Source organism: Mandrillus leucophaeus, unplaced genomic scaffold (assembly GCF_000951045.1).
Source record: "Mandrillus leucophaeus isolate KB7577 unplaced genomic scaffold, Mleu.le_1.0 Scaffold37, whole genome shotgun sequence".
NCBI classification, from domain to species: Eukaryota; Metazoa; Chordata; class Mammalia; order Primates; family Cercopithecidae; genus Mandrillus; species Mandrillus leucophaeus.
Window position 1 is genome coordinate 1,143,799 of NW_012103920.1, and position 27,500 is coordinate 1,171,298.

General features: G+C 41.9%; 1 protein-coding gene across 1 annotated transcript in view; it reads right to left on the minus strand.

Annotated features, from left to right (window-relative positions):
* The window catches only part of HSD17B2 (hydroxysteroid (17-beta) dehydrogenase 2), a 64,325-nt gene that overhangs the window by 17,465 nt on the left and 19,360 nt on the right, over positions 1 to 27,500 (minus strand). The window contains exons 2-3 of the mRNA XM_011990064.1: positions 12,670 to 12,882; positions 9,878 to 10,063 (exon numbers count right to left, since the gene is read on the minus strand). Coding sequence (XP_011845454.1) covers positions 9,878 to 10,063; positions 12,670 to 12,882 — 399 coding nt within the window. The remainder of the gene's footprint in view (positions 1 to 9,877; positions 10,064 to 12,669; positions 12,883 to 27,500) is intronic.

A 27,500-nucleotide genomic window follows, 5' to 3' on the forward strand; every position in this document is an offset into this window, starting at 1 on the left:
AGGAAGGAGGAAAGGCTGAAGAGGAGAATGAGTGACAACAGAAGGAGTGAGGAGAAGTTAGGGAAGTTCATGCGGGACAGCTTCAGTTTGTTTGTGAGAGTTCCAGAGAGGAGGGGAATAGAGCAGAGAAATAAACAGCAAACACGATTTGCAATAATTTTTTCTTCTATTCTGCACACCTCTTGCCTTCCAAGGAGGGCAGATCCAATGGAAGTGTTTACTTTATTGAGCAGCTAAGAGTAGGTGGATGTGATATGAACGTATGGTTATGGGGGAAGGAAGGAGAGGGAAAGATAAGGAAAGAAACTGGGGAGATTTGGGAGCCAGGAAGGACTGGGAGGGGGAAGTAACCAGGGTGAGGTGGCTAGCAACTGAACACCTTCGGAAGGAGGAAAAAAAAAAATCTAAAGGGAATTTGCATTAAATGATGCTTTGCGGTATATGGAATCTCCAGTAAAATCTGCATTTTCTGGAGTTGGCTCTGCCTTTTTGGAACGTGATAAAGTGTTAAGCGTTCCTTCAACATGGTGTAAAGAATGAGGAGAAAGTGTTCATGGAGACCTGTATTACATAAGATTGGGAGGAATGAAGTTTAAATTTGAGGAAAAAAAAGAAAAATGTTTGGAATCAGTAATTAGGTGCATGTGATTTGTTGTAAATCAGAGCTCGTTGCAAGTCAAACCAGACACATTATTTTCCCACAGCTGCTATAACAAATTACTACAAACCTAGCAGTTTAAACATTACAGATTTATTATCTTATGATAAAATCAAGGAGTCAGCAGGGTCATGCTCCTTCTGGAGGCTCTAGGGGAGAACTAGTTCCCTTAACTTTTCCAGCTTCTAGAAGCCACCTGCATTCCTTGGTTTCTGGCCCCTTCCTCCATCTTCAAAGCCAGCTGGGTACCATCTTCCAGTTTCTCTCTGACTCTGACCCTCATGCCTCTTTCTTATAAGGACCCTTGTGATTGCATCAGATCCATCCAGAATATCCAGGATAACCTCCTCATCTCAAGATCCTTCACTCAATCACGCGTGCACAGTCCCATTTGCCATGTGAGGTAACAGGCTCACAGGTTGCAGACACTGAGACGTGTATGTCTCTGAGGACCCATTATTCTGCCTCCCAGACCAGCTGCCTACTCACAGCAGCCTGAGATAGTTTCTTCACAGTTATTTATTCTGCAGCAATGAATAACTGGAACAGAGTCATCAATTCCAGCTCAGTTTTTCCTGGCTGGTGCAAAGTTCCATGATAAATCTATGCCACCAAAATTCTTGTCATTCAGAAGGTGACAGAGGTGCCAGACTCAAGACAATCTGGTGGGTCAGGGCAACCACGTGCTTCTTCTGGAACCCTTATTAGTGACTGACTGCCTCTCTGCCTCCATGCACCTTGCTTCAAAGTGAAAATAACAGCAATGAACTCCCAAATAAGCACGTTTTCCAAAACTGCTATTACATTAATTTTGCCAAAGATATATCAACAAGTCAGCATCACATTAGATGTTAATTTCTGTGGATTTGTTGGTTATATATTGCCTTTTACACATACTTTGACTTTTCTAATCCTTGCGTTACATTCTGGTTTTTTCTTTTCCAGTTCAAAATCTTTTCTATTGTTTCACAAAACTCTCCAGCAAGTGCTAGACAGTCCCTTACTGTGTTCTCTGCTGAATTCCCCTGTTCCTTATCAATTACGGTGTTATGGACTGAATTGTTCGCCCCACCACACAGAAGAGTTTATATGTTGCAGTCCTAACCTCCAGTGTCTTAGAACATGACTGTATTAGAAGATAGAACCTTTAAAAAGATGATTGTAGTTAAATGGGATCATAGGAGTGGGCCCTAATTCAGTATGACTGCCATTCTTATAAGAAGAGGAAGAGACACCAGGGATGCATCAGACAGAGAGATGACCATGTGAGGACACAGCAAAAAGGTGGTCATCTGAAAGCCGAGAAGAGAGAGCTCAGGAGAAACCAACCCTGCCGACAACTTGGTCTTGGACTTCCAGCCTCCAGAACTGTGAGAAAAAAAAATTTCTGTTTTTCTAAGACACCCTGTCTGTCGTATTTTCTTATGGTAGCCCTAGCAAACTAACACAGAGGAAAACTGATCGTTTCTGAGCTTTGTTTCCTTAATTTTTAATATTTTGTGGGTACATAGTCAGTGTATATATTTATGGGCTACATGAGATGTTTTGATGCAAGCATGCAATGCATAACAATCACATCAGGGCAAATGGGGTCTCCATCACCTTAAGCATTTATCCTTTGTGTTACACACAATCTAGTTATACTCTTTTAGTTATTTTTAAATGTACATTAAATTATTATTGACTATTGTCACTTTGTTGTGCTATCAAATACTAGATCTTACTCATTCTTTCTAACTATTTTTTGTACCCATTAACCATTCCTACTGCTCCCTCCTTAGTTCTCTCCACTACTCTTCCCAGCCTCTGGTAACCATCATTCTACTCTATCTCCATGAGTTCAATTTAGCTCCCACAAATAAGTGAGAACATGTGAAGTTTGTCTTTATGCTCATTATGTTATTTCACTTAATATAATGACTTCCAGTTCCATCCACGTTATTGCAAATGACAATATCTCATTCTTTTATATGGCTGAATAGGACTCCATTGTGTGTATATGTACCACATTTTCTTTATCCACTCATCTGTTGATAGACACTTAGGTTACTTTCAAATGTTGGCTACAGTGAACAGTGCTGCAACACACATAGGAGTGCAGATATCTTTTTGATATATTGATTTCCTTTCTTGTGGGTACATACCTAGCAGTGGAATTGCTGGATAACATGGCAGCTCTATTTTTAGAGCTGTTCTCCATAGCAGTTGTACTAATTTACACCCCCACCAACAGTGTGCAAGGGTTCTCTCTCCACATCCTTACCAGCATTTGCTATTGCCTCACTTTTGGATGAAAGCCATTTTTCCTGGGGTGAGATCATATCTCATTGTAGTTTTGACTTGCATTTCTCTGATGATCAATGATATTGAGCACCTTTTCATATGCTTGTTTGCTATTTGTATGTCTTGTCTTCTTTTGAGAAATGCCTGTTCAGATCTTTTGTACATTTTAAGTGAGATTATTTGATTTTTTCCTGCAGAGTTGTTTGAGCTCCTTATATTTTCTGGTTATTAAGTCCTTGTCAAATGGGTAGTTTGCAATATTTTCTCCAATTCTGTGGGTTGTCTCTTCACTTTGTTGATTGTATCCTTTGCTGTGCAGAAGCTTTTTAACTTGATGTGATCTCATTTGCCTGTGCTTGTTGGGTGTTACTCAAGAAACTTTGCCAATTCCAATGTCCTGGAGAGTTTCCCTAATGTTTTCTTATAGTACAATAGTTTCATAGTTTGAGGTCTTAGATTTAAGTATCGAATCCATTCTGATTTAATTTTTTTATATGGTGAGAGACAGGCATCTAGTGTCATTCTTTTGCATATGGATATCCAGTTTCCTTCCTTCCTTCCTTCCTTTCTTTCTTTCTTTCTTTCTTTCTTTCTTTCTTTCTTTCTTTCTTTCTTTTTTCTCTTTCTTTTATTTATTTATTTATTTTGACAGGGTTTCACTCTGTCACCCAGGCTGGAGTGCAATGGAGTGACCACAGCTCACTGCAGCCTCTACCTCCCTGAGCTCAAGTGATCCACCTACCTCAGCCTCTCAAGTAGCTGGGACTATAGGCACATGCCACCATGCCTGGCTAATTTTTTGTAGAGACAGGGTTTTGCCATGTTGCCCAGGTTGGTTTTGAACTTCTGGGCTCAAGCAATCCACCTGGCCTCCCTATGTGCTGGGAATACAGGCATGAGCCACAGCACCTGGTCAAGTTTTCTCAGCGCCATTTATTGAATAGACTGTCGTTTCCCCAGTGTATGTTATCGCATTTGTTGAAAATGAGTTCACCATAGATGTGTAGATTTACTTCTGGGTTCTCTATACTGTTCTGTTGGTCTGTATGTCTGTTTTTATGCCAGTACCATGCTGTTTTGGTTACTGCAGCTCTGTAGTATAATTTGAAGTCAGGTAATGTGATTCCTGCAGTTTTGTTCTTTCTGCTCAGGATATCTTTGGCTCTTCTGAGTCTTTTGTGGTTCCATAAAAATTTTGGGATTGCTTATTCTATTTCTGTGAAGATTGTCATTGGTATTTGGATAAGAATTGCATTGAATCTATAGGTTTCTTTGAATTTCTTTAAAATGGACATTTTAAAAATATTGATTTTTCCAACTTATGGACATGGAATATCTTTCAATTTTTTGTGTCCTCTTCAATTTCTCTCATCAGTATTAGATAATTTTCATTGTAGAGATCTTTCACTTCTCTGGTTAGGTTAATTCCCGGGTATTTCATTTTATTTGTAGCTATTGTAAATGGAACTACTTTCTTGACTTTTCTTTCTGATTGTTTGCTATTGGCATACTCACGCCTGTAATCCCAGCACTTTGGGAGGCAGAGGCAGGCAGATCACAAAGTCAAGAGATTGAGACCATCCTGGCCAACATTATGAAACCGTGTCTCTACTAAAAATACAAAAAAAAAAAAAAATAGCTAGGCATGGTGGCGCACACCTGTAGTCCCAGCTACTCAGGAGGCTGAGGCAGGAGAATCACCTGAACCCAGGAGGTGGAGGCTGCAGTGAGCCGAGATCACTTCACTGTACTCTAGCTTGGCAACAGAGCGAGACTCTGCCTTAAAAAAAAAAAAAAAAAAAAAAAGTATGCCACTGATTTTTGTAGTTGATTTTGTATGCTGCAACTTTACTGAATTTGTTTATCAGTTTTAATTGTTTTGGGTGGAGTCTTTAGTTTTTTCCAAATATAAGATCATATCATCTGCAAACAAGGATAATTCAACTTATTCCTTTCCAACTTGGATGCTTTTTATTTCTTTCTTTTGTCTGCTTGCACTAGCCAGGACTTCCAGTATTATGTAGAATAACAGTGGTGAAAGTGGGCATCCTTGTCATGTTCTGGATCTTAGAGGAAAGGATTTCAGTTTGTTCCCATTCAGTATGACACTAGCTATAGGTCTATTGTATATGGCTTTTGTTAGGTTGAGGTGTGTTCCTTCTATACACAGTTTTTTTTAAATTGAGGGTTTTTATCATGCAGGGATGTTGAATTTTATCAGATGCTTTTCTTAGCATCAACTGAAATTATCATATGGTTTTGTCCTTCATTCTGTTAAGATTATGTATCACTCTGATTAATTTGTGTAAATGTTGAACCATCTCTGCATCCCTAGGATAAATCCCACTTAGTCACAATGAATGATCTTTTTAATGTGCTGTTGAATTCAGTTTGCTAGTATTTTGTTAAGGATTTTTACATCAATGTTCATGAGGTATCTTGGCCCGTAGTTTTTTGTTGCTGTTGTTGTTGTTGTTTTTCTTAACATGTATTTTCTGGTTTTGCTATCAGAACAATATAGGTCTCGTAGGATGAGTTTGGAAGTATTCCCTCCACCACTATTTTTCAGAATACTTGAGTAGAATTGATATTAGTTCTTCTTTAAAAGTTTTGTAAAATTCAGCAGTGAAGCCATGAGGTCCCAGCCTTTTCTTTGCTTGCAGACTTTTTACTACAGCTTTGAACTCATTACTTGTTATTTGTCCGTTCAGGTTTTGGATTCCTTCATGGTTCAATCTTGGTAGGCTCTCTGTAAGAATTTATCCATCTCTTCTAGGTTCTCCAATTTATTGGCATATAGTTAGTTACTCATAGTAGCCTCTAATGATCCTTCAAGTTTCTGTGGTATTGGTTGTAATGTCTCCTTTGTCATCTCTGATTTTATTGGGTCTTCTCTCTTTTGTTCTTACTCTCATTAAACGTTTGTCAATTTTGTTTATCTTTTCCAGAAACCAACTTTTCATTTTGTTGATCTTTTGTATTGTTTTCATTTCAATTTTATGTATTTGTTCTCTGATATTTATGATTTCTTTTCTTCTACTAATTTTGAGGTTGGTTTGCTCTTGCTTTTCTAGTTTTTTGAGATGCATCACTAGGTTGTTTACTTGAAGCATTTCTACTTTTTTAATGTAGGCACTTATAGCTACCAGCTTCCCTCTTAGTACTACTTTCATCACATCCCATGGGTTTTGGGACGTTTGATTTCCATTATCATTTATTTTGAGAAATTTTTAAATTTTCTTCTTAATTTTTTCATTGACCTACTGGTCACTCAGAAACATATTGTTTAATTTCCATGCGCTTGTATAGTTTCCAAAATTCCTCTTATTTTTTATTTCTAGTTTTGGTCCATTGTGGTCAGAGAAGATGCTTGATATTATTTCATTTTTTAAAATGTTTTAAGACTTATTTTGTGGCCTAACATATGGTCTATCCTTGAGAATGATCCATGAGCTCAGGAGAAGAATGCGTATTCTGCAGCCTTTGGATAAAATGTTCTGTAAATAACAATTAGGTCTATTTGGTCTATAGTGCAGATTAAGTTTGATGTTTCTTTGTTAATTTTCAGCCTGGGTGATCTATCCAAAGCTGAAAGTGGAGTACTGAAGTCTCCAGCTATTAATGTATTGAGGTCTATCTCTCTGTTTAGCTCTAATAATATTTCCTTTATACATCTGAGTGCTCTGGTGTTGGGTGCATGTATATTTACAATGGTTATATCCCCATGCTGAATGAACACCTTTATGACTATATAATGACCTTCTTTGTCTCTTTTTATGGTTTTGGTCTTGAAATCTGTTTTTCCTGATATAAGTATGGCTACTCCTGATCTTTTTGGTTTCCATTTGCATGAAAAATCTTTTTCCTCTCTGGACAGTGCTTTGTTTCTGTCTTTACACAAACTCCCGGCCCTGTTGAGTACATACGCCTCCCACCTCTTCTGATTTCTTGCTACTGTTTTAACAGCTTTATAAAGTACATTGGGTGGTTTCTGAGTCCTACAAATAAACTCATTTCTAGAGTGTCTCTGGGACATGAAGTTTCAAAGCTGGTTGTGGTGAAGGAAAACCATACATCTTGGTGAGTGGGTGGGAGAAAGAAGAGAGAGGCATGGGGAAAAACAAATCCAAGATGATTCAAAGCTCTGAAACTCAAAAGACTAGGACAGAAAGAAGTCAGGGTCCAGTTTCAATGTTCTGCCTATGGCTAGCCAGTTACCCCAGCATCATTTATTGAATAGGGAATCCTTACCCCCATTGCTTGTTTTTGTCAGGTTTGTTGAAGGTCAGATAGTCGTAGGTGTATTGCTTTATTTCTGGGTACTCTATTCTGTTCCATTGATCTTTGTATCTGCTTTTGTACCAGGACCATGCTGTTTTGCTTACAGGTAGCCCTGTAGTATAGTTTGAAGTCAGGTAGTGTGATGCCTGCAGCTTTGTTCTTTTTAATTAGTGGTGCCTTGGCTATTCATGCTCTTTTTTGGTTCCATATGAATTTTTAAATCTTTTTTTCTCGTTCCGTGAAGAACCTCAATGGTAGTTTAATAGGAATAGCATTGAATCTATAAATTGCTTTGGGCAGAGTGGCCATTTTAACTATATTGATTCTTATCCATGAACATGAGATGTTTTTCCATTTGTTTGTGTGATCTCCAACTTCTTTGAGCAGCGTTTTGTAGTTTTCCTTGTAGAGATCTTTCACCTCCCTAGTTAGCTGTATTTCTAGGCATTCTGGAGGGCTGACAGCAAGTTTTGTTTCAGATAGGTTAACTTGGTGATGATCTTAAGAAAATAGATGGACATAGCTGGGTGTAATGAATTTGCACAACCAGAGGGTGAGAATAAGATTGAGATACATTATTTATTTTGGCATTCAGGGTTTCCCTTCAATAAAAATACATGACAACAGAGTAAGGAGTTCTGGCTTGGAAAGACCTTTAGAGGCCAAGTCGAAGATATGCGGAAGTGTATGCTCTGTATTATAAGTTATTTTTTGAGAGAGGGTCTCACTCTGTCACCCAGGCATGAACAGTGGCATGAACACAGCTCACTGTAGCCTCGACCTCCCAGGCTCAACTGATTCATCTCAGCCTTCTGAGTAGCTGAGACTACAGGCACATGCCGCCATGCCTGGTTTTTTTTGTTTGTTTGTTTTTGTACAGACGAGATCTCACTATGTTGCCCAGGCTGGTATCAAACTCCTGGGCTCAACTAATCCTCCTGCCTTGGCCTTCCAAAGTGCTGGAGTTATATCCTTGAGCCACCACACCTAGCCTTGTATTTTAAGCTCTTTGCTTACCCATTCATTAATCCATTTTCCATTTTTCACTTGTTCACACACTTGCCTTTCTTCATTGATTAACTGAGTTGCTGCTGCATGCCAGACACTGGGCCTACAGCACATACTCCACATTTTGGCAATAACTAAAGTGATCTCATATGCATGAAGGTGTTGCTCAAAGTTGAGAACAGACTAAAAAAGAGAAACCTCCTTGTCAACGTGCCAAGGAGGAGGCAGTACTCTGTTATTTCAGTAAATATTTATTATATAAGTGAGGCATAGAGTCTGTGAGACTTTCCCAGAAGTACTAGACTGTTCCAGGGAAACGAGAAAGGTGAGGCTTCCACACAGGCCAAAATTGTAAAGGCTTTCAGAACAAAGATTAGGAAAATATTGCTGTGTGTTTTCTCAGGATTCATTTGCTTCGGCAAGGTAGCAGGAAATTGGAAATACTTTAGGGTTCTCACACAGCTAAAATATAATACTCATGGCTCCTAACCATCCTGGAGAAACCTTTGTCTCCCCCAACTCTCTCTTCCTCTCTCTCTCTCTCTCCCTCTCTCTCTCCCTACCTTCTTCTTTGCTTATGCCTCAGGCCAACCAACACTCTAGTCAAAGACAATAGCAGTTAGTTTTAAGAAAATTACTGAGTTAAAGCCAGAAAATAGAATGTGATGGACAACAATATTTGTCTAGGAAATACGAAGAACCCCCTCCCCCACCAAATCATTCTAGAACTGGTATTCACATTACCAAAAAAAAAAAAAAGCACAAAACACAAAAATCAAGCAAACAAACAAAAACAGCCTAGTCGTATCCTTTATTTTAAGAAATTTTACTGAGAATTAATTGATCCAACAGTGAAGAGTGGTACTCCTCTACTTGAAGGCAGGGTCCTAAAGTCCAGAGCCCATCCCTTTGGCTTCCCTCTCACCTCCGCAGTGACCCAGTGACCCAAAAGTCAGGTCCATGGATCTTCCCCAGACTGAATGAAAGCCCGAGGAACCCCAGTTTGAAAATGTCCGTCCCAGCAAAGAGGGTGCACTATGACACACATGGGCATTGTTTACGAAAAGGCAAGACTGTTCAGTCCTTGACTCAAGTTGTGTACTATTTGTTCTTGGAAACAGAGAGACAAACCATCCAGTGTCATCACATCCTGACCCAGCTGGGTTGAGGCTGCTCAACACTGGGGATAATCTTCAGGTTAACAATAGCAGGCAGCTTGTGTTTGATGGCAAGAACAGAGGGAAAGTATGGCCTACTCAGCTTACAGGGAACTGAACACAGTGTGTTAAATTGACGAAGTGTTGAAAACAGATTGCCTGAAATGCTGACATTATTTGTAATGTGAGATTTCCTGTGCAAATCTAGCAACCTTGTGTGTTGGCAGTCACATTATGAAGATATATATGAACCCTAAATCCCCAGTAATAAATGGATGAGTTAGAAGGCAGATGAGAGTTTGTACCTGAAAGAATTTGGAAGAGGAGAAAGGTTTTATTGTGTGAAAGTCAACAGAGGATAAACAATTTGACTAATCCTGACCCAGCCCTGCCTTTGCATGCCCTGCTTTTTTATTCAGCCCACAAAGAATGCCATGAGCCATGTCTGGTGATGGGCACCCCATGACCACGTGTGAAAATGCTGACTCACCTCCCATGCTGCTGACATTCACCAGCCTTCCTTTGGATTTCCTAAGAAGAGGCAAAAATGTCTTTGTGACCTCCACAGTTCCAAAGAAGTTCACGGCCATGCATTGTTTGTAGTCAGTCATAGGAAGAAGCTCCCCATCAGATGGAAAGCCAAGCACCCCAGCATTGTTGACCACAGCCCACAGTCCTGGAGACAGAAAACCATAATGAGTGAGTGTCTGGAAGAGTAAGTGAATAACACAACCTGTGACACCTGGAAGACCATGCAAGAGGTGTTACGTGTGAGCCAGGTCTCCCGTGGGATTAGAGTCTGCCACTGGACAAAGGCAAGAGTCTTAGGGAAAAGGAGTGGGAGTGGGAGGGGAATTCCTGTAACAGGAAGCCAGATGTGCAGAGATGTAAAGTAGAACATTCTGTTCCAGAAACTCTTCAGAATTTACTAGGTGAACCAGCAGGTATTGCAGATTAAGGGTTTGGCAGGAGCCATTATCCTGAAAGGACCTCTAATCCTTGTTAAGGTGTTTAGATAGGGAACCACTGATAGGGAACTAACAAACCACTGATAAAACAAATTCCCCACCACAGGCATGCCACATGGGAAGACCCCTGTGCATGGAGGCTCTGTATGTCTAAAGGATTTTAGGAGATGGATGGCATTGTAAAATGTGAATGCTGTGAAGATTAGTCTCTGGAAAGTAATGGGGAAGGAAAGATGGGTTGCCATTGGGATAGCCAATTGGGATATCCAAGGAGGCCATTGGGATAGCCCAGGTGGAAGAAGGTGAGGCTCCAGTGCATACAGTGCTAAGTCATAGCGCTATGCAATGGTAGGAAGGAGCTGGAAGGTAACTACCCAGGAGGTAGACTTGACAGGACTAGGGTCAGTAGGATACAGGCATTGAGGATAAGCTGAGGGTCTCAGTGACCCACAGGTTTCCGGCTTGAATGACTGGTTAGGTGATAGTGCCAGTGTCGGAGCTGTGGGATGCAGGAGAGCAAAACGATTTGCCGAATGGCAGCAGGGAATAAAAAAACAATGAGCAATTTTTGACATGTTGAAGTTGAAGCCTCTGGAGTATAAGGGAAGATGTCTGGTAGATAACTTTGTATACGTGGAGAAGAAGGGTTAGGTTGGTAATATATTAGTATATTTGGGAGTTATTGGTATAAACCAGTGTTTTTTGGCCCTGCCCTAACATAAGCATCACATTGGGAGCTTTAAAAACTAATGATACCTGGGATTCCATCCTAGGGACAGATTTAATTGGGTTTGGGGGATCTGTTCAGTCACACAGGGCCTGGTGCTTCAGAAGGGTCCTGTATGTGGTTTCAGTCTCTGCTGTCACCATCTTACATTCCTAATAATTTTCCAAACTCAAACTAGGGGCCCCATATTTTCGTATTGCTTTGGGTCTGCCAAGTTACATAGCCCATCCTGAACCCCAGCATGGGTAATTTTCAAATGATTCTAATGTGCAGCTGGATTGAGAACTCTCAGTATAGGGAGCAAATGGTATGGCCCCAGACACATGGAGTGGGAGGTCTGGGGATGCAACCCTCAGTAGCATTTGTATTTGTAGGGAGACAGAGGCAAAGTTTCATCCAGGAGAAGTGGAAAGAAAGATTGGAGAACTAGGAGAGCAATGGGGGCTGGAGACCCCAAAGCCATGGAGGACAGTATAAACAACATGCTTAAATACTGCAGAGAAGTTAAAACCTGGGTCTTCCAGCAATCCCATTACTGGGTATACATCCAAAGGAATATAAACCATTCTATTATAGAGATGATTCACACGTAGGTTCGTTGCAGCCCTATTCACGATAGTGAAGACATGGAATCATCCCAAACGCCCATCAATGATAGACTGGATAAAGAAGATGTGGTACATATACACCATGGAATACTATGCAGCCATTAAAAAGAATGAGATCATATCCTTTGCAGGGACATGGATGGAGCTGAAAGCCATTATCCTCAGCAAACTAAAGCAGGAACAGAAAATCAAACACCGCATGTTCTCACTTGTAAGTGGGGGCTGAACAATGAGAACACATGGACGCATGGTGGGGAACAACCCACACTGGGGCCTGTTGTAGGGAGGGGAGGTAGAGCTTCAGGAATAATAGCTAATGAGTCCTGGGCTCAATACCTACAGGGTGGGTGGATCTGTGCAGCAAACCACCATGGCACATGTTTAGCTGTGTAACAAACCAGCACATCCTACACGTGTAACCCAGAATTTAAAATAAAAGTTGAAAAAAAAAAAAAAACCAACTAGGTCTTCAGGCTAATACTGATTAGCTTTGCCAGATTAGTTAGGGAAGCAGAGTGAGAACCAACATCAAATTGAAGGTGAGGAAGAGAATCAGAGAGCTACAGGGTTCCATGGAGCTTGGCCATGAAGGAAAGAGAAGAGGAGGGGTAATGGGTAAAGGAGGACAGTGACCATGAAGGTATTTTTCTTCTAAGCTGGGGACTCTAAGGCATGTTGCTATTGTAGACAGGAAAGCAGTGAGCTGGGGCTGGTGGAGTTGTTCATGGAAGAGTGACTGAGAAGTTGGTGAGAATGAGATAGAGGTTTCTGTAAGTTCTGTGTGGATGGGCCCATGTCTGAGTTACTCCGAAGGTCTTCATGTTGATAGAGGCCCCCACACATGGTAGGGGTTCAGCACAGGTGTGTTCCAGTGCAAGCAGTGGCCAGAGTGGAGTAGGGGGCATGATCAACCCAAGCTGGAACAAGAACTGGGTGTTCAGGAGGAGGGTAAAGGCACTGAGGGTGCTGGCGGCAGTACCTCTGTCCTGCAGCATTGCTGCAACCTTGCTGTAAGCATCTTTTATCTGCACTGGCTTCGTGACGTCCATTTGGAGCACCGAGAGGCGCGGGGAGCAGGTTCTTCGCAATTCCTCAGCTCCTGGGCCATTTTCATTCAAAACTCCGGCGAATACCGTGAAGCCCAGCTCATCCAGATACTTGCACAAAGCGTGACCAAGCCCGCAATCACCACCTGCATAGGGTCAGGGGAGTAGGGAGTGAGTTCAAACCACAGTGACAAGAGAAAATATTTAACAAGGAAAACATATTACGTTGTTTAGGATTCTCCATGCTCTCTGAAGAGAGGGATTCCTGAGGAAGTTTCTTTATGTGCTAAGTGGGGAGGTGGGAGGAGAAGCCAAGCCACACAGATACATTTCTCCATATAAAGAAAGGGACATAATGTAGAACTGAGGGGTGGTGGGTGGGCATAGGTGGAAAGAGAAAGGTTTTGGGGGAAGGGTAGTCCAGGAGTGGCTGCTGGCCAAAGAAATTGGGAAGGAAAACCAAGACATCTAATGGAAGTAGTTTTAGTAATCTACAATGTGTAGTGTTTGATGTAACCTCACTCACTCTAAAACTTTCAGTCAAACATTCATTACAAACTCATACTTTGGACTTGGTTTTGCCTTATGGAAACACAGGGCAATAACAGAGGCTGCCCACAGGGGCAAGTTCATTCTGGATTATAAAAGTTAAAAGTTCATGGCCACCTGTGTTTCTCACCCTCCTGGGCCTTTTTTCCTGTCTATGACTGACCCTGAGCTATGGAATAGACGTCAAGCCTAGAAAGAAAGTTACAAGAGAAACCAAATAGAAAGCCCTAATTGCATTGCTCTGTGAAAATTGAGAGTAATGTAATACACAGAGTATGACTTAAGCTTCTCAGAATTTGAGATAGGAGTGTACCCACCCAGCCAAGAGGGTATTAGGGACCCCGGAAAGAGTGTTTTATACCCACAAGTGCAAAATGTAGATGTCTGAAATTCCCAAGTTGAAGATAATGTGAACATTAAATCACCCTTTGAGCTACATACACCATGATAAACAAATAACAGTTAATGTCTTTCTCCTTTTAATGAGAGAGTATTTCACATTGCCTGTGTCATGTGATCTTCCTTGGACTCCTGCAGGGATCTCTTTTGTCAGTAGCCAGACATCCCCGCCAAGAATTGGGAAATAAGGAAAATTAGAGTACATGCAGAGAATCAACTCAAAGATCAGTATGTGAGTGGGCAGAAAAGAGATCTTGCTTCCAAGCTAACAACAGGGGCCTGAAATCTACTGTCCGCAAAGAGAGGACAGGTGTTCACATACACTGTTGATAAACATATGCAGGACTAAAATCAGCCAATGTGAATTCACCTATCTTTTGACCCCAAAAGTCTCAGTATTCATCCTAGAGAAATACTTGCAGGTACATAAATGATGTTCTTTATAGCACGGTGTAAGAGCAAAAGAAGGAATTAAATGTCCATGAATAGGAGAATGGTTACATAAATTATGGTACATAAAATGGAATACGACAAAGCAATTTTAAAGATGGAATAGAACTATCCAAAATGACACGGATATTGCTCCAAGATGCTTTGTTAAGTGAAATAAAATAACTTGCGGTATAATAATAATTAATAAAATCCAATTTAATGCAAAAAAGGAGGAGAGTTGATTCTACACATACCAAGGTGTGGAAATGTAAAAGCAAACAAACAAAAAAGAATTTGGAAGGAGAGATCCCTAAGTTCCCCTTAGGAAGAGAGGCAGAATGGTGGGGGACCTTATCTTGTAATGTTTACCATTTTTGCTACAAGAAAGTACTTTTTTCTTTTTTTAAAGGCTATGCTAATTAGAATGGAGATTGGCCAGCCCTCTAAGTGTAGAAAAGGTTGGAAAAGAGAGAGAAAGTCTAGCATGGTTGGCATCTGCAAACACTGCCAGAGAGAGAATGATAGTCATGACAAAAGGTGTGTGTGCTCCTGTCCTTCTGACACCATTAAGAGATGAATGCCTCTGGTTGCCATCACTGATTGCGTTTAATGTTTGCTCCATCTCCTTCCTTCTTATGTCTCCATGTGTGTCGGTGCTCAGTAAATAGCCCTTGAGTGTAAGTGGTTTCCTCCCTGGGGCTGGCCAGAAGAGGAGATGGTACCAACTGAGACAGATGCAAGTGTCTGGACCATGTGATAGACACCTGCCTTAATGTAAATTAATGCATTAGAATTCTGGTACGAATGCATAATAATATGTGTGTATAACCATTTTGTGAGCCCAGTTCCTGAAGAAATGGACCTGTTGCTGGACAAATCCAACTTCTGGATCCACAGTGCTGAGGCCAGAAGCTGAGCACTGGCAAGTTCACCAGTCAGCAGACCAATGCTGTGTGGGTCTCCCTGGAATCCCCTAAATACCACTGGTGGTCAAGTCTATCCTATAAAATTATTCCCAAAATGTCTACAGTAGAAATTATCCTTCCTATCTTACAGATGAGGGAACTGAAAACAAGAGATGCCAAGATCACACAGATGGTAGGGGTCAACCTGGACTCTTTATTGGATCCTAAATCCAAGTTCACCAGTCACTGTCATACTGGACCAGCCACCTTCTCCTTCATCTGTGTGAGCAGAGAAGGGAGGTTTGGGCAGGCTAATCCCAGGATGATCCTCTTGTGGTGTGTAAGAAAGGATATGAATTAACCTGAAAATAACTAACTTTGAACCAGGTTGAAGTGAAAAGTACCTAGAGCCTGGTTATACACACCCTGCTGGGTGAGGCCAAGAGTTTCATGGACAGCCTCTCCCATTTTATGATGTACCATACCTTATGCTTCTGCCTTATTATTGGCACAGCTAGATATATGGGAGGCATGGATTTTAAAGCACCCAGTTCCCCTTAGAGGCTTGTGTGATATCAGGATGCCCAGCATATTCCTTCTGCACAGAGAAGAAAACTGCTCTGCAGTGCAGAGATGAAGACCATGACCTTGACTCTACAGGGCATATAAACACCCAACCAGGGTGTCTGCTGCTGTCTGGAGACCTAAGACAGGAGGAAAAGGGTCATCCACCCAATTAGAGCTGCTGACCGTTAAGGCATGCAAGCTGTCACCTGTATCCAAACCTGAAGTCCATCATCTGCTCCCCAAATCCACATGAGAATCATGAACTTTGCACTTTCCAGTCCTTCCTTTGACCTTGCATCCCACAAACACTTTGATGTGTTCAACACTGTATGCCTCCACACATGATGCTGAGAGCTTCCCCTTCCCCACAGGGGGTCCGTCCATAAGGTTGTAATTGTCCTGTGTAACTCCACCACTTGTCTGAGGCTGATTGGACCAGAGTCAACCAGCTTTTCTCTTTCAGAAATGTGGGGTTGTGGCTGCAAGATCCAAAGCAGTGTCCGATACTGTCTGACCCAGAAGGACATTAAACTCAATAGCAAATGGGGGTCTGGGGGTCTGTCTTCCTTCATGCACATGGAGATATGGGCTAAGTCCTCTTGAAGAGTAACAAGAGGCAAAGCTACAAATAAGAGCAGAGTCTGAGGTCGGATGTTGTCCACAGACATAGACGAGCATCTTCTTGGCTCATGATAACTTTTCAGTCTCTGGTAAACCTCAAGTGACCTCTTCCCCATGTGTGCCTTAAGAAATTCCACATCCTCATAATAATCCCTCTTCTTTCTCAAGTTAGTTTCAGTATCTTTCCTAAACTCCATCTTTTTCACTTACTGCAGACACTAAAACTAGTTATCTCTGCTTTGGAAAACAGTCCTCAAAAGGTTAAATGTAATGTTACCAGATGACCTAGCAATTCTGCTCCTAGGTGTGTACCCAAGAGAAATGAAAATATATGTTTCTGCAAAAACCTGTACACGAATGTTCATAGAAGCATTATTCACAATAACAGAAAAAAGGAAACTAACCAAACATCCATCAACTAATGAATGGATGAAAAATATGGTATATCCAACAGTGGGATATTATTAAGCCATAGAAAGGAATGAAGTTTCTAGGCTTGCTACAGTACGAACATTGAAAACATTATACTGAGTGTAACAAGCCAGTGCGGTAGGTAAAGGGATGAGAGCAAGGAGGAGACATTGTGATCTTGACTCCTTTTCCTCTGAGCAGAGGATAATTTGTCACATTTTGGAAGGCAGTGCCTTTGAGCAGCTTCATGAGCCTAGGATCTGACTCTCTTAGGAAAGTTCCTTGGAAGAGCCTACAGGTGATGACAGTGTTGAACTTTAGACAAGCCCTGTGATCCTGGAAAACTGCAAAGGTTAACAAATGTCCCCACCCTTTTGTGTTCTGGGAAGCAGCTCACTGCAAATAACTCCCTTCCCCATATGACTTAGATGAGACTCACAGATGCTGCCACTTGTGTACCTGCGACAAGGCCAGACCCAGAGCCTCCAAAGTCCCTTTCTTTGCTTTTGCGGTTCGTTGAACTGCCTGTTTCCAGTGGTCGGTCAGAACAAAGTGTTTGTTAACCTAACTTTGGTGTAGTTTCTCTCCTTTCCCCAGGTCCTGGGCCACCCTCAGCCTGAGCCAGCAGACAAGTCCTCTTTACAGACCTTCCTGATCAGCCCTCAGCGTCTGTCTGATTGTGTCACTCTGATCATCCCAGCCCCCGACACCCACTTCTTTCTAGCCTTGTTTATGCCTCTTTAGCAACACAAAACATTTACTGCCTCATCTTGAGACACTTGGAGATTATGTGGTTAGAACATTCCCTCTACTGCAATAATCCTTTTGAGTAAAATCTTTCCTAACTAAATCTGAGTTTGCTTTTATTTGGCAGTGAATTAATGAAGCCAGAGATCACAGGAGACCATCTGCTTGTGTTTACCCATGAGGCAGTGTGGCATAGGGGCATGGGTACGAATCTAGTCCTGCTATTCCTGCCTGTCTAACCCTAGAGAACCTTTCTAATTGCTCTGTGCCTCCGCTTCCTTATCTGTAAAATGGGCTTAATAATGGTACCCATGTCAGTTAATATTTGTGAAGTGCCTAATAGAGCCTATTCCAAATAATTACTACATCAGTCTTTTTAAAAAACAATACTGTGTCTTTATTTTAATTTTCAGGTGTTTCCACTCACATTATTGGTAAGCGTAGAGTTTGCCTCTACTGACTGTCAGCTGAACATCTTGGTTAAGACTCAGACTGCCTGATTCTCCTCTTCCACTTTCCTATGTGACTTTCCCGATATGGGCCTCGGGAAAGTCACACATAACCATGTGGAACGTCCACTTCCTCACGTGGAATGTAGGGTCATAATACCCCCTCCTAGGCTGGCATGGGAAGTCAGCAAGACAGGATTTCGCACTGGCCCAGTGTGTTGTGAATGGCTGTCATTAGTATCATGGCTCTAACCCTGGCGTCATTTCTGACTTATGATGTTAGAGATCAGGCTGTGCTAGCCCCTGGTGTCTATGAAGTCTTGAGGCAATTCAGGGGTCAGAGGGCCTTGAAAAAATCTGTGACTGAGGAATCGCTCCTTGAGGAGAGGGAAAAACAATTGTGTACTCCGGAAACCCAGCGACAAAGCCAGGGCTTTCGTGAGAAGGTGGAAGGGTTTCATAAGAGTTACCCAACAGTGGTGTTTGACAATACGCACACCGAGTATGGATTGCCTGTTTACCAAGTTCCAGCTAGTTCACATGCATTTACTCATTGAATCCTCTCAATCATCGTGGGAAGTAAGTAATGTTACCATGACCCATTTACAGAGGAGGAAACTGAGACATGGAAGGATTAAGTCATTCAGTTAAGACATAGCAAAGGTAGTTTGGAGCCAGGCACAGACTGGGATATAAACAATTCGGGTATAAAATATTCAAATCCTCCAAAGCACAAGGCCTAGCCCATAGTGGATGTTCAATAAAAAAGCACATGTTGGATGAATAAGCATTGAAGAGGGCACTAGAATATGAGTGCCTTACAGACCAAGAGAGGGTCCTTTGTCGCTAGAGCTGAGGACACCTGACTCATAGTAAGTGCTCAACGGGGTAGAGAAAATGCTGAGGTTGGTGTTAAACTATGTCATTTGGGATCATTCTATCTCTAGCAGCCTGGAAACCCATCAACCTGGAACAGGCAATGAGTACTAGAGACCCATTTGTACAAGATTGGAGTGAATTTGAAATAGCAGTTAATTCTAAAAATAGTAATAAAGTCTCAGTTTATGTGCAAATTGGAAATAATGTGAATCACCTTGAATTTTAGAGCGTTAGGAATTGTATATTGTAGTTGCAAAGTGTATTTATGCTACTGCCACATGGGGGCACTATATTAGCTGGTGAACGGAAACACCCCATCATTTGTTGGTTCAAGTCTTAAACTGGGCAAATTGTGAATAACGCGTGTTTGGGAGTTCCTCAGCCCAGGCCCCTTGAATGAAATGCATCCACCCTGTAAATACAGGACTGAGTGATGGGATGCATGTGCTCTGGAACACAAGCACTGTCCTTTGGAAGCTACAGTTAGAGAGAAGGAAGAGGGGGAAGAATTTACAAACCTGTAAATGGTTTTTAGTCATTAATAAAACATCATACAAGAAATAAAACCTCACAGTCAATACTGAGATCAATAAAAGAAGACCTTCTCCATAATCTCACCAATACTGCGTAACTCTCATAATGTTCATATTCTTTTTCTTCTGGTCTCCTTTCCTACATATCGTTCTTTAACAGTTATAGCACACATACAATTCGACAGCTGATTTTTAAATTACTATCATATAGACCAGTTTTACATATTTCTACATAGTCTTCAAAACCATAATTTTTCATTACTGTAGATAAAATTGTCCTTATTAAAATGCAGCCAAGAAAAATGATGAGAACCTGGATTCTGGAGCTGGGAGACCTGGGTTCAAATCCCAGCTCTGTCACTTAACAGCTGTGTGACTTTGGTTGTCACTTAACCTCTCTGTGCCCCAGTTTCCCCATCTTTAAAATGCAGTGACACTAGGACCTGGCTCATAGAGCTGTCAGGAGAATTAAATAATTTTATATATTAAAGGAATTGGAACAAGGTCTGGCACAAAGCCACTACTCTCCAGGTGTTTATTAAATAAATGGTAACTTTTTTTTTTTTTTTTTTTTTTTTTTAGAGTCTCACTCTGTCGCCCAGGCTTGAGTGCAGTGGCACGATCAAGGCTCACTGCAACCTCCACCTCCCGTGTTCAAGCAATTATCTTCTTCAGCCTTCCGAGTAGCTGGGATTACAGGAGCCCACCACCACGCCCAGCTAATTTTTGTATTTTTAGTAGAGACGGGGTTTCACCATCTTGGCCAGGCTGGTCTTGAACCCCTGACCTCGTGATCCACCCGCCTTGGTCTCCCAAAGTGCTGGGATTACAGGCATGAGCCACGGTGCCCGGCCCATAAATGGTAACGTTTTAAAAAACCCACACTACACTACTCCTTTCACTGGCTTCTTCTAGTTTCTGGAACCAAAAGGGTTTTCAGTTCAGTTCTCCTCTCAGAAGGTCATCACCGCTATTCTAGCCACAGTGAAGAATCAGCCAAAGATCACAGCTCTGCTTTCTGAGTCCTTCCCCTAAAGCTCCTCCGAGCACCCCCTATGCCAGTGATATCTTCAACCACCAGCAGCTTAAGGCGGAGATGCTAACGGGGTTGGTATCTTCAGAGGCACCAAGACCCTTTCTCATAGTGGAAGCCCACTTCTAATAGTAGAACGGACAAACACAAATCGAGGATCTACTAGGTATCAGTAAAAGGATGTGATCTGAACAGGCATTTCATTTGTCCCATACAATTAATTTTGTAAAAATTTGAACAAAGACTCAAAATCGAGAGATTGTACCTGAAAACCCAGAGCAATGATTTCTCTTGATTAACCAGATGAGCCAGCATTCCCACAAGGGACCCATCAGCTGAGGCTGAGGACCTCCAGGGCTCCCCCTCTGATGGGGTATGCACTCCAAGGAACAAGGTTCACTCATCAAGAGCTCACACACACATTCCCATCACCAGCTTCCCTCAGTAACGTGGCCTGCCCTGAGCCTACCATCACCAGCTTCCCTCAGTAATGCAGCCTGCCCTAAGCCCATAGCCTTTTGAGCTGGAGACCCCTGACATACAGTTTCCCACTTACGAAGGTCATCTGAATCAAAGCTGTTTATCTGGTTGAAAGCCTGTGGGAAACTAGTGGGAAATGGACTTTCCCCACCCTTTCGTTTAAGACTTAGGCAATCCATCAGATTGCCACCCTCTTGTTGACATTGCCTGTTCCCCATAAAATAGATTAAGGTATAATAAAATGTTAGATAAATACAACAAAACTCCAGCATACTTAGGATTGCCCTGAGGTCAAAATAAAGCTCGACTCTTAATCCAGGAAGAGCAACTGCTTGACATCCCACCTCCTTTGCCCTCAGCATTCTTAAACGATAACAGTTGTCGGGTGAGGAGGCCTTGGGAAATAGCTAGATTTTTCATGTCAATTTTTTTAATGGAAACAAATGCTTTTTTCTTGGAACACAACCTTGATGAAGAATTCTCCCATATTCTTATCATTCCTGTGTTAAGATGAGCAACTGAAATGCCCGGGAAATTAAATACTCGCCCAAAGTTACACAACGGGAATGTGGTAGAGTCGGCCCTGAAACCCAGGTTTGCTCTTTGCAAAGCACGTTCCTTTACTGTCCCGGTACCACTTTTAACTTCTGACACTTCTTCCTACCTGTCTTCACCTCCATTCTTTTGCTCACTTATTCATTCAGGGAGATCACCGTGTTAGGTCCTAACAACCCCCACCCATAAAAGACAAATACTCCCTGGTTTCACGAAGCGTACTGCTTAGGAAAGAGGTTTTCACGCCTGAGTCCCAATACAGTCTTAAAAAAAGTCAACGCCCAGGTCCCATCCCCATAGAGTCTCATTTAATTGGCCTGGATGGGATCAGTACCCACTGGCAACAGTTTCTGAGATCTCTCCAGGAGATTCCGAAGTTCAGCCAGAATTGAGAGCCACCAATGCAGGGCAGTGATTTTCAACCACGGACAATTTTGTCCCTTGGGGAATATCTGGCAATGTCTGGAAACATTTTTGGTTGTCACAACACAGAGTACTATTGAGGCCAGGGATGCTTCTCAACATCTGCCAGCCAACATCCAGCCTCAAATGTCAACAGTGCCAAGGCTGAGAAATCCTGGTCTAGAGAGAAAATGCACATTGGATAAATAATTACAATATTGGTGAACGTTATTAATAGGAAAGACTTAGGAATATAAGTCATAGTCTACTTTGACAGAGAACTCCAGGTTCCTCCTCAAGGGAACCCTCATCAGAAAAAAAAATATGGGCAGGAAAGAGAAGAAACTAGGTGATCGCCCTCAGGGTATGGACTCTCTTGGGCTGTCTGGTTCACTGTTCTAGACCCCACACCTACTGAGTGACTGTAGTAAATATTTACTGAAAGACAGAATGAGCAACTGAGTAAATGAAGAAGTATCACAGTCCGGGCACCACCCATCACCTTCTCACAGTTTCATGTGCTTGCCCTGTACTCACTCCCTGGACCCACTCATCACCCTCCCTGAGCTCTGCCATCTGTCCACAGTGCCTAAAAATCAGATTCTTTCTTTTAAATTACCTTCATTTTTTAATAGGAATAAAACTTGTGAAAAGTTTCTCAAATTCTGTATTCACAAAGGAAACTGAACTATGCAGATGACTAATTCAGCATTCGACTAAGACCTGGTCACCATGAAAATTCGCATTACCCTTAGGGCACAGGTGAACCAACACAAAGCTGATGTGGGAATGGGTGGGGTAGGCAGGCCCTAACGCCTTTTGCCCATGAAAGGGGACTACAAAAGTTTGAGAGCCTTATGTTTATATATGCTATCTTGCTTTATGCTTGCAACCTAAGGTAAGGTGCTCATTTTTTTAAAAAACAGATTTTATTTTTTAGAGCAAATTTAGATTTACAAAAAAATCAGAAAGCTAGTACTGAGAGTTCCCAAATACTTCGCGTACAGTTTCCCTGTTATTAACATCTTATGGCTGGATGTGGTAGCTCACACCTGTAATTCCAGAACTTTGGGAGGCTGAGGCAGGAGAATCGCTTGAGCCCAAGAGTTTGAGACCAACCTGGGTAACAAACGGAGGCCCTGCCTCTACAAATAATTTAAAAATTAGCCAAGTGTGCTGGCACACGCCCCTGGCCCCAGCTACTCAGGAGGCTGAGGTGGGAGAATCACCTGAGCCCAGGAGGTTGAGGCTGCAGTGAGCATGATCACACTGCTGCACTCCAGCCTGAGTGACAGAGCAAGACCCTGTCTCAAAAAAAAAAAGTTAACAACAACAGCAAAAATCTTACATTAATATGATGTAGTTACACCTTCTACAATTAATGACCCAATATTGATACATTATTATTAACTAAATTCTATGCTTTATTCAGATTGCATTACTTTTACCTAATGTCCTTTTTCTGCTGTAGGATCCTGTTCAGGACACTGTTACATTTAGTCATCCTGTTTGCTTAGACTCCTCTGGGCTATGACAGGTTCTCATACCTGACATAGTTGACATAGTTGATGGTTTGAAGGAGTGCTCATCAGGTATTTTGTAGAATGACTCTCTATCTGAATTTGTCTGATGCTTTTCTCCTGATTAGACTGGGAGTGTAGGTTTGGGGGAAGAAGATCACAGAGGTAAAATGCCATTTCACATCACATCACATCATATCACATCACATCACATCAAGGGTACATAGCACCCATGTGACGTAAGACCGCTGCTGATGTTGACCTGGAAGATGTTGACCTGGATGAAGTAGTGTTCATCAGTTTTCTCCACTGCACAGTTGCTTTTTCCCCTTCCCAAGCTGTACACTTTGAAACAAAGCTGTTGTGCACAGACCACACTTAAAAACTAGGGAGTTAGTGTGAGCGCGGTGGCTCACGCCTGTAATCCCAACATTTTGCAAGGCCAAGGCGGGTGGATCATGACGTCAGGAGATCGAGACCATCCTGGCCAACGTGGTGAAACCCCGTCTCTACTAAAAATACAAAAATTAGCCGGGCATGGTGGCAGACGCCTATAGTTCCAGCTACTCAGGAGGCTGAGGCAGGAGAATCACTTGAACCAGAGAGGTGGAGCTTGCAGTGAGCTGAGATCACACCACTGCACTCCAGCCTGGTGACAGAGCGAGACACCATCTCAAAAAAAAAAAAAGAAAGAAAGAAAGAAAAGAAAAAAAAAGAAAAAGTGGGGAGTCATGCTCCTTCTTTAGGGTGGAATAGCTCCATAAATTAATTGGAATTCTGCGGAGAAGATTTATCTCTTCTCCTATTAATTTGTTCAATTACTTATTTATATCAGTTTGGACTCATGAACATTGATTTTATACTTTGGGTTATAGCTTACTACTTTATTTATTGTGTTGCTCTAATTCTTCCAGCTTTGGCTATTTAGAGCTTCCAGTTGGCTCCCATAAAAAAAGTGTACATTTTTTCCCATTTTACAGAGGAGGAAACCAAGCCTCAGAAAGAATATAAAAAGTTTCCAGCCTCACCCAAGTGAAAAAGCAGAGGTGCAATTTGAACCCTACATCCATAAGATTCTAAGGCACCTGTTTGGTTGGTTGGTTGTTTTTGTTTGTTTATATTTCCTGTCTAACACATTCTCTCTGAATATAGTCAACTTCCATGAATCAATGACTGGTGTATATTTCACCTATCATTGTGAATAAGCAACAGCATTTTTGAGGTTACCAATCTGCTATGTGTTATACATTATAGAGAAACTTAATCAGCACCCAGGTTAAGAAATGGAACATCAACAGTTCACCAGCAATCTCCCTTATATCTCCTTTCAGTTGTCCCCACCCCTCATAGGTTACCACAATCCTGACTTATAACAGCATAGATCTGTTTTACCTGATTTTTGTTTTAAATAAATGGAATTAGGTGTCAGTCCTCTTTGTGGCTGGCTTCTTTTGTTCATTCTCCTATGTTTTCCTGTGGTTTGGTTAATAGAAGTTTTTTTGTAAATGTTCCAACCATATATTTCACAAGAATGGCTACAAGTAAAGTAACACTTGTAAAAACACGTTAAGCAACTACATAAAAAGTAAATTTACTTAAGATTAGCATGACACAAAAAAGAGAAAATGAAGCAGAGATACAACTAAATTGCCCCACTATCGCAGGGTCCTTTTTATAATTGTCTAAGGTTTTATCTAAGTAGGGCAGCCTTACTAATGGTCCTTTTTTTCATGGGAAAGATGCTTCCTGACTGACAGGATGTCATTCTTGCCAACACATGACCAAAAACTCACTCAGCTGCTTCTAAAATGTAATGGTACAAGATGCAATTTGACAAACTTGAATAAAATCCAAGATGTCTGTGATTTACAGTTTTCTATCTTCTGTTTCATTACTAATTACCACCATTGACCTAGTTCTTTACAACAGAGATGTCCCCGGGCAAGCTTACCCTTCTCATGCCACCGTGGACACTGTTCAATCAAATCACCTCTCCCTTAGAATCTACTCACCCCAATACTCCTCACCAACCACAGAGGAAACCAATTTGCCACCCTCACTCACACCAGAGCACTGTGTTATTTTCTAGTTGGATCCACGTTTTCATTGCATGATTTTCTAGTTGAATCCAGGCTTCTCATTTCTGCTGCATTCTTACCACATCTCTCCCCAACTCACGAACTTGCTCTGACACCCACTTGCCTGATAGGTAATGGATACAGTATACTGTCTGGATGTTAATAACTCCTGCCATTTGCCCACTCCAGGGAAGTTCTGTACATTTCCCAACCTTAGGACCTACCTTCTATTCTAGTTGGGCTGATTTCTTCATCATCTCACATATGTCCTGCTTACTCCATCCTGTGTTCCTGCCTATTCATTATCTCATTCTTTCAATAGCTCTTTGTTAAGCATGTGTCATGTACTCTTCTACATCATGGGGACACGGCAACATGTAAAACCATCCAAGTCCCCATCCCACGGAGCTTAGCTTGTAGGGGGTGATGGGAGACATTCAATAAGCAAACGTATTGATGTCAGGTGGGAATGGATGTTTGCAACAGAATAGTGACTGGGTGCCAGGATGCCATGTTCGGGGACAGCAACTCTGAGTGGGTAGCAGCTGAACAGCTATCCCAGGGAAGGGTGCACCAGGTACAGTGCAGAGCAGGTGCAAAGGCTCTCAGACAGGAACAGAATTCTCAGTCGAAGAGCAGAGAGGCCATTCTAACCAGAGGAAAATAAGCAAAGAAGAGAATAAAAGGAGCTAACTTATAGCAGTAGTTCAAGGCCAGTCCATGTGGCCTTCAAGTCAGTGATTTTCAGTCCCCCTCAACCCCCCACCCAGGGAACATTTGACAATGTCTGGAGACATCTTTGGTTGTAAAAACGGGGATGGGCTACTGATATCTGGTGAGGCCAGGGAGCTGCTAAATACCCCAAAATGCATAGAACAGACCCCACCACAAAGAACCATCTGGCCGCAAATGTTGAGAGAGCCGAGGTTGAGAGACTCTGCTTTCAGCCATGGGGAAGACCGTGAGTTTCATTGTAAAGTGTGATGAGAGATATCATCGAAAGTTTTGAACCAAGGTGTGACTTGAGTTGACTTAGGTTTAAAAAAAAAAAAAAGAAATATTTCTATTGGACAGCACCCTTCCTTTTCTGCTAAAGACACTAGTGGGGAAAGAGGAAAAAAATGACACCCCAAAGAGATGAAGTGGGAGTGGGGACAGAAAGTAACACTTCTGGAGGTTGGAAAATTAAGTTGGTAGAAATGGCTAAGTGGTATGTTAAGAATAGGGCAGGGCTGGGCACAGTGGCTCATGCCTGTAATCTCAGCATTTTGGGAGACTGAGGCAGGCGGATAACTTGAGGTCAGGAGTTCGAGGCCAGTCTGGGCAACATGGTGAAACTCCATCTCTGCTAAAAATGCAAAAATTAGCCAGCTGTGGTGGCACACGCCCGTAGTCCCAGCTACTTTGGAGGCTGAAGCAGGAGAATCGCTTGGGAGGCAGAGGTTGCAGTGAGCCAAGATCGCACCACTGTACTCCAGCCCGGGCGACGGAGTGAGACTCTGTCTCAAAAAATAAATAAATAAATAAATAAATAAATAAATAAATAAATAAATAAATAAAAGAATAGGGCAGTCTGTTAATGGTTATCAGGTTTTTGGGAGGGTGATAAAAGTGTGGAATAAGTGGTGATGGTTGCATAACCTTGTAAATACAGTGAAAACCACTGAAATGTATACCTTAAAGAGTAAATTTTATGGTATGTCAATTATATCTCAATAAAAAGTTATATTAGGCCAGGCACAGTGGCTCATGTCTGTAATCCCAGCACTTTGAGGGGCTGAGGCTGGAGGATCACTTGAGGCCAGGAGTTTGAGTCCAGCCTGGGCAATACGGTGAAACCCCGTGTCTACTTAAAACACAAAAATTAGCTGGGCATGCTGGTGCACATCTGTAATCCCAGCTACTCAGGAGGCTGAGACATGAAAATCACTTGAACCCAGGAGTCGGAGGTTGCAGTGAGCCAAGATCACACCAATACACTCCAGCCTGGCTGACAGAGCGAGACTCTGTCTCAAAAAAAAAAAAAAGTTAGATTTAAAAAAGAATGGAGCAGTCTAATATTTACAATGTCTGTGATGACAGAGGAGCCCTGAATTTTCTGGAAAGCATATTACTTTCATCTGATCTATGTGCGTGGCTTTTCTTTCTTTATTTTTTCAATAGGTGGGTTAAGGTAAGTGATTAAGGAGAAAGGGCTCGTGAAA